At 36.5% G+C, this 11,174-nt stretch overlaps 1 protein-coding gene across 3 annotated transcripts; it reads left to right on the top strand.

Moving 5' to 3' along the window:
- The first annotated feature begins 2,453 nt into the window (after window positions 1–2,453).
- Window positions 2,454–10,354, top strand: LOC141616763 (uncharacterized). 3 transcript variants are annotated; one of them, XM_074433895.1, is made up of 14 exons: window positions 2,454–2,887; window positions 3,187–3,227; window positions 4,103–4,195; window positions 4,337–4,411; window positions 4,572–4,621; window positions 4,818–4,907; window positions 5,532–5,588; window positions 5,826–5,895; window positions 8,087–8,188; window positions 8,283–8,335; window positions 8,621–8,771; window positions 8,882–8,966; window positions 9,276–9,404; window positions 9,714–10,354. In XM_074433895.1, exons 1-14 carry the CDS (start codon window positions 2,581–2,583, stop codon window positions 9,893–9,895), a joined length of 1,485 nt encoding a protein of 494 aa, XP_074289996.1. In that variant the 5' UTR covers window positions 2,454–2,580; the 3' UTR covers window positions 9,896–10,354. The 3 variants fall into 3 exon arrangements, with proteins under 3 accessions (XP_074289996.1, XP_074289994.1, XP_074289995.1); XM_074433893.1 differs by lacking the exon at window positions 9,276–9,404 and having other exon boundaries at window positions 2,468–2,887; XM_074433894.1 differs by lacking the exons at window positions 2,454–2,887; window positions 3,187–3,227 and adding an exon at window positions 3,553–3,641.
- The last annotated feature ends 820 nt before the right edge of the window (window positions 10,355–11,174 follow it).

Below are 11,174 nucleotides of genomic sequence, written 5' to 3'. Positions count from 1 at the left end.
GTCTCACCAACATCTACTTCTTCAAATTCATCTTTGTCACCAACATTAACATAATCTCGCTTTTCGACATTATAGGAGTACCAACATCATCAACTTCACCAACATCTTTCAAATTATCAACATCCCATTAGGTTTCTATTATTGCATGTGGTTCATTTAAATCGAACCCAACTTGAAAAACTCCTAGCCTCGGTGACTGTTTTGGACGCTTTTCTACCATCTTTCTCCTCGGCATTGAAGTTGCTCTAGGCTTCGTAACTGGGTTTTGGCTTTGAACGAATTGTGAACCTAGACTTTCGGTGTTAGGTTCATTGGTGGGTAGTTTAAGTTTTGGTTTAGGCTTGTATGATGCTTGAATTTCTTTGAGGGATTTGTTGAGGTTTTTCTTTAGAGGCATGATTTTTAGAGTAAATGTGAGATTAAGTATAAGAGAGAGATCTTTTGTATGGTTTTGGAGAGTAAGGATGAGAGATGAATGTTTTTGAAAATTTTATAAGTGAAAATTAATGTGAATTTATCATTAAGTATTTGAATTTGAATTTTAAGAGGAGTAAATGTGAGGTGGAATAGGTGAATAGTAAATGGTGTTTTATAGTTGGGTGTTGAGGGAGGTATAGCTGATTTTTGGTGAGGTCATGAGTTGACTAGGCGGCTAATTTACATGGGGAATGATGGGTTGTGATATGATAGATGTAAGACAATTATCATTTGAGTGGCTCCATGTATATAACGTTTTTACACAACAGATTTTACATATTGATTAATCATTTAATTCGTTTAATATTAACATAAAATCGTCTTAGTTTAACAAATACTTAAAATGTCTACTTTAGTCAATTATATAAGGTAATTCGTCAATCAAGTTTACGCACAATCTAACAAACCAATTTCAAGTTTGATTTCACTTTTTTTTGTCAAAGTTAGACCTGGCAAAATCGACCCGACCTGAAAGGCTAACCCGAGACCCGAAATTGGCCCAAACTACAAAACTCGAATAACACCCAAAACCCGAATTGACCCGATCCGACCCGAAAATGACCCCAGCTTTCTTGACCCGTAATAAACCCGATCCAAAACCACCCAACCCGAAAATGACCCCACAAAATATAACTCATTGATCCAAAAAAGACTTTAAATGTCTTTTTCTCTCTTAATCATTGAGCCGAAAATGACCCGACCGAAGTAACCCGACCCGCTTGACCCGAAATAGACCCGACCAACAAAACCGAAACAAACTTATAATCCGAAATGACCCGACCCGGCCCGAACTAACCCGAAAATGTGACAAACCCGAAATGTAGACCTGGCAAAATAAACCCAAACCCAAAAAACCGATCGAAAATACCTGAATTGATAACCGATCGAACACCGATATGTATAACCCGAATAGTACCCGAAACCCGACTCAATCTGAATTGAACCGAAACTGAATCGAATTCTATAATAACCAAATGAGACTCGAACCTGAATATATTTGAACCGATAACAACCGAACCGATTGACCTGAATTAAAAGTATCTATTTTCACATAATAAACTCATATTTTAGATGTTTTTTCATTGATTTTTTATTTACTAATGGTATTATGAACCATCACAATCAAATTAGAAAGTATAAGATACATTTAAGTTAATATTTTTACTTTTAATTAAGAAAAGTTATGACCCTAAACTAAACTGAACTGAAATTGATCTAACCCGAACCGTACATGACACGAAATAGTACAAATTGATTAAAGTGGCAAACTGGAATGAACCCGATCGAAATCGAACTGAAACTGAAACTAAGGTCAACCCGATTTAAACCGATCCGAAATCGAACCGAATGACCCGACCTGAACCGGACCTGGCTGACCCGTTTGCCAGGTCTAAAAGCTAAATGGATTAATCACTACAAAATACAAATGAAATTTATGGGGTTTGATCTCAAAATTACCACTTTTACGATTTACAATCTATACATAATACAGTGAAAAATAAAACCGCATATATACCGTGCATGCATTGCACGAGTCTATACTAGTTGTATAACAAGTATACAAATGAACAAGCTTTTACATAATTGAGATAATACTCTCCATATTAAGGGGAGTAATTTTAAATCAAAATGGAGCTAGAAAATACAAAAGATTCACGTTATACTGTAACTCTTAAACTAGCATTTAGTTACCGCGATCTCAATCGTGAACCGTGTCTCTTAAATGAATGTATATGACAAAAGTCGGGATATCGAAATAGTAAACTTGAAAAAACTAACATGACCGTATTACCGGCACATATTCGACCCGACGCCCGAGCCGAGGGCACGAACACAACCCACAACCCGAATTGACCCGAATAAATATGACCTAATCTAAATATTTATTGTTGCAAACTGACCATTATCCCTAAAACAAACTTAATAATAGACCGAATCCAAAATGATCGAACCAATTAAAATGTGACGTTGCTCCTTGATGAGCACCACACAAATGGGGTTACTCAACTCCATTGCATTACTGTACTACTTGATCATGTACTCACAAGACTCCCAACTTTGAACCTTGTTTGTTCTATTTCTTGTTTGATTTTACTGAAAAAAATGACGATACTTTCACTAATGAACTGTTTTTCCCTCCCAAAACCAAGGAATCAAAAGATTCTACTTAATCATAACCATTGTATTCATCATATTAAACCATCATATTTACATAAAATTCAACAAATTTCAACTACCCATTTGTCAAATAAGCTCAGAAATTGCACCAAAATATGTTCTTTACAAAATTCCACCCAAAAACCACCCAACAAAGATGAAGAAAAAGAGCAGCAGGTTATGAAAGACAAGGAATTTGAGTTTGAAAAGTTGTTTTCTAATCTTAATCAAGCTTCTTTGAAGCATGAACCTGGTTAAAATCTTATCTTTTAACTTTTTTTTTCTTTGTGGCTCAGAATTAACAATTATGTTACTCCCAAGTATCGGACACGACACAGTGTCGGAGTCTCAGTTACGGTTATTTTCAGTGGAGTTTTCAATTTTGTTAGTCTAAAATGAAATGTTGTATCCTGTAGGACACTCCGACACTTCAAGTGTCTGACACGTGTCATGACACCAAAGTGAAGTGTCGGAGTAACATGGGTCAGACTAAAGTTGGGTATTTTTGTGATATTGCATTAGTAATGTTTGTTTGTTTGTTTATGTTGGCAGGTAGTCTTAGCAGTTCAATCTTCCTTGTGGCAGGAACAACTGTATGGGTTTGCTGTACTGTTGTCAATTTTTTAGTTTAGGGAAAATTATAAGCCTAGTTTAGTAGTAATGTTTGCTAATTCATGTATCAAGGTAGAATTATTGTAGCTGACCTCTCAGTATGGCTGTAGCGGTGTAGCCTATGTTGCTTGGACTCTGTTAGAAGTATCCGACTTGGGTGCATGTCCAAAGTGCCGGATTCAGCTAGTTTATGGGGAAAAAAATCATGTTTTTGGTCTAAAATGAAATGTAGAGTGTCCCACTCATGTCCAGGATGGGTATGCGTGGTAATATTGAAGAGTCCGAGCAACTTAGGCTGTAGCTGTGCGGGTTAGATGATGGCCTGATGGGTGTGATAAGTTGTCTCTAATTGGAACATTTTTCAAGTCGAAGAATTGATTGAGCAGCCGTATAAGGTGAAAATCAAGTTTGGAACTTTCTGATGAATAATAATTCTACTTTCCATAAGGAATTAATGTCCTTGGATCAACTCTTTCTTGAGCATTAGTGCTTTCTGAAGTTGAGGGGTTCACTGTTGAGATTTGTTGAAGATGGTTATTTGGATATCTAAATGGTTTGTGATGTTCTTTTGTTATCCCTACAAAGTACTCAGATGTGGCATGGTCATAGAAATCGTTGCGTGCATATCTGAGCTAATTTTCCCACATTAGATGATGATTGAACAGAGAATAGTTACTTAGCCGCCTTAACATCTCTACCAATTGGTGAGGTGAAACCTTACGGAAGCTTATGCCTCAAACAAATGGTGTTAGAGATTATATTCCATTTCTTATAGAAAAGATCTTGAATCCTTTGATTGTTTTCCACTTTAGCATTCATTTAGGATGACAAATACGTGCTGAAAAATTGTATTCAGGTTGGTGCAGGGATTTTGGCTATTCCTGCCGTGACCCAAGAATCCGGGTTTCTTGCCTCTACAATGGCCTGCATTGGATGTTGGGCATACATGGTAAGGACCATATTCTATGTTTCCCCTCACATTATGGAGTAACACCTTTACTCCACTGTTCTTATCTCTATCTTAGCAATTGTGTTCCATTATTTTGTGTGGTTGATCATTAGAAACCAACACATGCTATGAACAATGCAGGTAGTGACTGGCTTGTATATTGCTGAAGTTAATCTGAACACGATGTGCGAGCTAGGTTCTGGTGGCGTCTCTTTGGTAATTCTATTACCAAGCACTTCTTAGTTGTTACTCACTCCAGGATTTTATTTCCGAACAAAAGCAAACGTTTGATTTGTCCTTAAAAGTGTACCGTGGTGACATTGGTTTAACTGTTAAAACTGATGTAAGTATGTTACTGCATGGTAACTGTTATCAGGTCTCCATGGCAAAGCGAACTTTAGGATCTGTGGGAGTCCAAATTACTTGGTAAGCTGTAAGAGTAAGATACCTCATTGTGTTTTATCATTGCAGTGATGTACAGATTCCAATAATATGTTATTGCTTAAATTATAGAAAAAAGGTTCACATCATCACATGTAGATGTGTACAGTTCATTCTGCTTCATTTAACTCATAAAAGTATGGCTTTCTCGACTAATGTTGTCGTTTCCTATTTTTTGCAGTTGGACGTACATTTTTATACATTATGCCCTCCTAGTTGCCTATATAGCTCGATCTTCAGAGATAATTACAAACTACCTTGGTATTCCACTGTATGAACTAGGATTCTTGCAGTATCTTTATATTTCAAAACTATGATTGGCTATGTGCTTTTCTGTCTTGCAGTTGTATGACTTTTAAGTCTTGAACTTCGTCTCGATTACAGATTACTCCACTAACATCCATAATATTAGTTCCGCTTTGAGCAACATCTATAAAACTCTTAACCTGATGCCATACTGTTTTAGTGCGAAACGAAGCCATTTAACAAATAAACCCTACTCCATCTTATCCTGTGACCGTACCATATGAGAATTTGTGTAGTTCGTATAGTAGGCCAGTGTTACCATTAGTTTTCTTTCAACAATATATTCTAGCTTCATTGTGACATTGTGTTGGCTTCCATTTTACTCAAAAGCAATGGTTGGTCACCGTCATGATGCCTTTGAATATATGATAGAATTCTCTTGAGATGGTATTAGACCTAATTAATTTCTTCACCGTCATTATGCCTTTGAACATTCATGACATTGATGTTAATGAGATGGACAAATCTCTTCAGCGACAAATACATCATATCCTGATTTTAGTATTGCAAGTCATAAAATTACATACCGGGATCTAGTGCATGTAATTGTACAAGGGTATATTGTTGATGGTAGTATCTTTTTTAACAGATGGGAAAGCGGTACAATTTTTTCACTTGTTTTTGGAGCTTTATGCTACTTCGGAAGGTAACTTCAACCCTTTTTCTCCATCTATCAATCACCTTGTCTCTCGCTTCATTTTTTTGGCTGTATGTGTGGCTTTCTTTGTTAAATGATGATGTTCTTATTAAGTCAGACATATACCAAAGGATTTCTTTTGTAAACTTCATAATTATGTTAGCATGGAAACTCAAAATGCAAACTTGACCGTACTCGGTGTCTTTTATACTTAGAAGCTTAACTCTGTTCTTATCTGCTTTACAGTCAACGGTTTATTGGTGCGGTTAATGGACTTCTAGTGCTTGGGATCATTACCTCATTTACAGCTTTAGTGGTAATTTCCATCTCCATTTCTCTGCTAAATTTGTTGCTATTTCACCCAGAGAAGTCGTAATTTGCCTGAATTAATCCTTCATGATTTTTCATGCTTTACTTCTATCTTCGACTTTTGCTTTGTAATACAGCTGTGACATTTTGTGACTGTCAAATGCGCCCATCAAATTGAAGTTGGCATTGATCAAGGGTGAAATGTTTAACTTCACACTCATATTACAAGCTAAAAGATGACATTCAGTTGGAAGATGATTTTATGTTGAGTTTATGGATTCAAGTACCTAAGAGGGGGAGGGGGTGAATTAGGTACTATTTTAAAAAAAAATTTAACCAAACTTAATTGATTTAAGTTAGTCAAATGAAATGATATCTCAAGTATCTAACAAACACCCCTTTTAAATGAAAGTTAAAAGGCGTTTTGTTGAACTGACTAGAGCAACAGTGAGACAGACTGTTACTGATGGCTTTGCAAATGTTATATTAAAAATGATGAATGAGTTTAACTTAAGATTTCAACTTAAATCTCTATTGTTTAAAGATAAGTTGATGAACAATGTTAAGAGCAAATGGATACATCAATTAAATGAAATGATTAAGTGTGTATCATGGAAGCTCGAAGAAAACGTGTATTGAAATATGAATACTTGCTGAAGCCCGAAGATAACAATGGTTCTGACTGTTGCTATTCGTCTTAGCATATGAGGTACAAGTTACAGAACGAATGTGACAGTATATAGAACTGTTACTCAAGAGTAGAGCAAATAACAAAACTTAACAAAACAAATAAATAAGTTGCAGCGGAATAAAAAGCGAAGAGATAAACAACACAACGATTTTGAATTGGTTCGGCCGACACTCTAAAGGCCTACGTCCAATCTTCTTTTATTGATAAGTGATGTAATCTACTCCGATTACTTTGAAACACTAACAACAAAAGGACTAACAACCTACTCCGGTTGCGACACAAGTTCTAAGACTACTCCGTCTATGAACTACCAACAACCTACTCCGGTTGCCACACGAGTTAGAGGACTACTCCGTCCTAGAACTCAACAACTCACAACCTACTCCGGTTGCCACAAGAGTTAAAGGACTACTCCGTCCTAGAACTCAACACTCTAACTTAGAACGTTTACAAGGATCAAGTTTCCACGGACTGATTCTTTAACAAGAATTGATATGGACAACTTACAAGATCAAACGGTTTATAAGTGAGAGTTTAATACTTAAAGCAACAGTCACTGTGATTGTAACACTTGAAGACTTTGAAAGCTTTGCAAAATATCAAAAAGATTTGAAAACTTCAAAACAATTTTGCAAACTCGACACTCTAACTAGAATGTTTTCAAACCAAGTTTCCTTAGACTGATTCTTAAAAAGAATTGAGAAGGACAACTTATTGGTACAAACGATTTCTAGATGAGAGGGTACAACACTGTGAAGTAACAGTGATTTCGACTGTCACAATTGAAGACTTAGAAGATTTTTTGCAAAGAAAATTTCGAGTTCTTTTAAAACTGATTTTGCAAAAATACTTTGAGTTTGTGAGTCAAAGGTGATGAACAAATGACCAGAAAAGACCAACACTTCCCCAAACTTGCACAAAAGAAGGTACTTTTATTGAGAGGCAAAAGAAGAAAATAAGGTTTGTAATTATCCAGCCTTTGATTTTTCAGAAAACAAAGAGTGGAAAACAAGTCACAAGATGACAAGCTTTCACAAAAATGGCAAAAAGCAAACTTTGTTTTATAAAAGACCAAGGAGACAAATTGGCACAAAGAGGAAATAATTTGAATTGATAATTAGCTAAACCTTTTCCTTTTTCTAGAAACCCAAATCTTTAGAGAAGAAATCTGAAAGTTGTTAATTAAATCCAAGCCATTTAAAAAGGATAAAAAGGATTTTCGAAAGGAAATTGAATTTCAAGTGTTCCAGGCTATTGTTACTTGTAAGGGTAACAGTAGTCTTGACTGTTGTTATTGCTTTTAAATACTCTACTCCCTAACTTGTACATTAGATGACACAATTGACTCTAAATCTTGGGTAGTAAATTATCAACCATTCTTGACTTTGACATTGATTAATTCTTGCTTGAGGAGGTTGTATTATTCCTGAAATGGTACACTTAGAAACACGATTAAATTGGGCATGTCATCATCAACAAATATGTCCTAACATTTTACCCTTTTCAGGTTGTTGCGAGTGGAGACCTGCATTTTGAAGCCCTCCTTAAGGCTAATTTTGAAGCGTTGCCTTCAAGTATACCCATCATAGCACTTGCTTTTGTCTACCAAGTAAAACGAGCTGTCTCGTTCCAGTATTACTTGTACACTTTTTTGTAGTCATATATCAGCTTAATTATGCTAACTTATTCATTGGTTTCATCAGAATGTGGTACCTGTTCTTTGCACAAACCTGGAAGGTGACCTGTCAAAAGTGAGGTTAACTTCTCATTAGTAGCCTTTAAACTACTATTTGCCTGGTAGTGTTAAGTCTCGACTTGAGCAATTGCCACTACTGTAACGTATGTTGTTTGTTTAAGGCCGAAATTGGCCAGTTTAGTCGGTGAAGTCATTGAGGGTGGTACTCATGACCCAGGTTCAATTCCCATCAGCATCAAATTTGCCCTTCTACCTCCTTAGACAAAAAAAAGGAAGTCTTATTATGTTAAAACTATGATTGTGTCTAGTGTTTGCAGGATAGGAATTAACCTACGACTTTTGCAGGACAGCAGTTATTTTAGGAACAACAATTCCTTTGCTACTATTTCTCGTTTGGAATGGTGTAATACTTGGCACAATTACCAATCTTGATTCGGATGTTGGGAAAATTATCGATCCATTACAACAGTTGCGATCAAGTAATGGAGTAGTCGGAGTGAGTTTTACACTATCTTTTTCTGGTCATTTGTTCAGTGAAGAGTTTAGAAAGAAACTGATGATATCTACAGATTTCTTTTTTTCTGAGTCAACATTTATTCTATACAGCCAATAGTGGAGATATTTTCACTTCTTGCAATTGGAACATCATACATTGGTTTCGTTCTGGGACTCGTCGACTTCCTAGCTGACTGTAAGAATTTCTCCTTCATTCTTCGTTCATTCTCGGTACACCCCTGCACAAGAATGCTTATGATGGATTTTTGTCCTAATTGATGTAACGGCTGCATAAATGGTTTGCAAAACCGCGCCTTCTTTGGCCATTGATTGATGATTACCTTCATAATTTGTTCGGATCTTCTGAAATCTGAATCATATGCTGGCTTCCGATATTTGAATGGTTCCGTACTTCCGTATTGTGCATTTGTGTACGTCCATCTAAGCTGGTTTTATGTTGGCTGTCTTACTAAGCAATGAACCTCTGCTTGCATTTTACTTGCAGTGCTGAAACAACCCACAGGACAAAGCAAGCCACTTCCATATATACTTACTTTGTTTCCACCATTACTACTTTCACTGTTAGACCCGGAGATCTTTTTCAAGGCACTAGATTTTGCCGGAACGTATGGAGGTTCTCTCTTTTCCCTCCCTCTATGGCTATTTGAATGCGTTCTCATGTTAAAGATATGTTCCGAATAAATCAATGCTTAGTGATACGATGACAACAAATATGTGCTTCTTATATAGTGAAGTAGCGATTGGTTGTCTTAGTGCTCGACTCAATTTTCATTATAGGTCATCTAGAATTAGCGTTCCTATGTTTTCAATGCAATAGAAGGCTACATACATCCGATCCCCTGCTTTATACTATACGCTTGAGTCTTTAAGGCACTAACGTAATTTTGTTCAATTATTATCGGGGTGCTCGCGAAATCTGCAGTTTTGGTGCTGTTTGGACTCCTCCCTGCCATGATGTCCTGGTCCGACCGCTACCTGACTTCACCAGAACTTCCGAAAGTGCCTCAGTTGGTACCCGGAGGAAAATTTACTCTCTCTCTAGTCATCGGTGGTGCTGGTTGGGTTATATTCTCGGAAATACTCCGCAATTTCAACCACACATAAACAAGAAGCCGAAAACCGTGATTCCCAGGTTTTGGTACTTTACACTGCTACAATTGGTATGATATGAATTATGTGATTGAAACATCTTCAATGTAGCACATAATCTCATTTAAGAAGTGTTGAATCATCCTGAAAAGCATTTTAACCTCAGAAATTACCCTCTGGAGATCATCAAGGACCTTCATGTGCTAGTTTCTGAACACAATTTGATTGGTGATTTTATCAACATTAATAATTGTGTGAGTCGGTCTCAAACTTTGAGACGGCCCCTTTGTATAAAAAAAAACTCGTTTATTTGTGTTTTATCAGACATTGATATAATAGGGTTGGCCGGTTGGTGGCCGTGAATTATGACATTGATCTGTAGTAGGTTTGGTGGCTGTGAATTATGTGTTCCATGTTGTGACTTGTGATGTATGTCTTGAACATTTTATGATTTAGATTGACGGGTTCTGTATATCTGACCATTTTTTTCCGAGTTCACTGGTTAAACATTTTGGGATTAAGGTTTTATCAGACATTGATGGACGGTTCGAAAGGATGATTCATGTCAGCCGACCCCAAATCATTTTGGGATTAAGGCTCTGATGTTGTTGTTGTTGTTGTTGTTGTTGTTCACTGGTTAAACATTCAAGTGTCCTGCGCCTCACTCCTGCCTAGTTTAATCTCTGATAACAAACCACAGCCAGTTTACTATCTAAACTTTGCCATTCAAGTGTCCACGGGTTTGCTATAGAAACCCGAAACCAGTAAAGAGAGCAAGGGCTGTGGTTTACTATGTGACTACTGGTTTCGGGATTCTATAGCAATGTCGAAACATCCCTCCTTTTGCCCTCGCTCTGTATATATACTCTTTGAGACGGCCCCTTTGTATAAAAAAGGATGTTTCGACATTCCTATAGAATCCCGAAACTAGTAATCACTAGGAGTACAACGAAACAAAACGCATTGATTGCCAAATTTTAAACATATACTTTGGTGTACGAAACAAAGCTAACTGAAGTAAACAGCAGAAAGGATGCAACAACCAAAAACAGGATTTGAACGTTTATCTACACAGTAATAATTTTGAGATTTTGAGGTTTGTGCTTAATATTAAGATTTGGGATTTGCAGGTATTGTTTATAATTGATTTCAATTGTGCATTTTGATTGATAGGGTAACACAATGTTACCCTTTTAGCTGGAATGTGTGGAGAATGACTCTATTGTTTAGATGAAATTATTGAAGAATGATAATGAAGAAGAAGAAGAAATGAATGAAGAGGAAATAGATCCAG

The sequence above is a fragment of the Silene latifolia genome, chromosome X, assembly GCF_048544455.1.
Source record: "Silene latifolia isolate original U9 population chromosome X, ASM4854445v1, whole genome shotgun sequence".
Taxonomy (NCBI): domain Eukaryota; kingdom Viridiplantae; phylum Streptophyta; class Magnoliopsida; order Caryophyllales; family Caryophyllaceae; genus Silene; species Silene latifolia.
This window is presented reverse-complemented; position numbering and strand designations above follow the sequence as displayed.

Bases quoted from the DNA above. Each gene is read 5' to 3' on its own strand.
- LOC141616763 (XM_074433895.1), top strand. From the start codon at position 2,581: ATGACGATACTTTCACTAATGAACTGTTTTTCCCTCCCAAAACCAAGG. The intron at 4,908-5,531 runs GTATGAACTAGG...CTTTTTTAACAG, and splicing joins AACTACCTTGGTATTCCACT to ATGGGAAAGCGGTACAATTT. The intron at 9,405-9,713 runs GTTCTCTCTTTT...CGAAATCTGCAG, and splicing joins TTTTGCCGGAACGTATGGAG to TTTTGGTGCTGTTTGGACTC.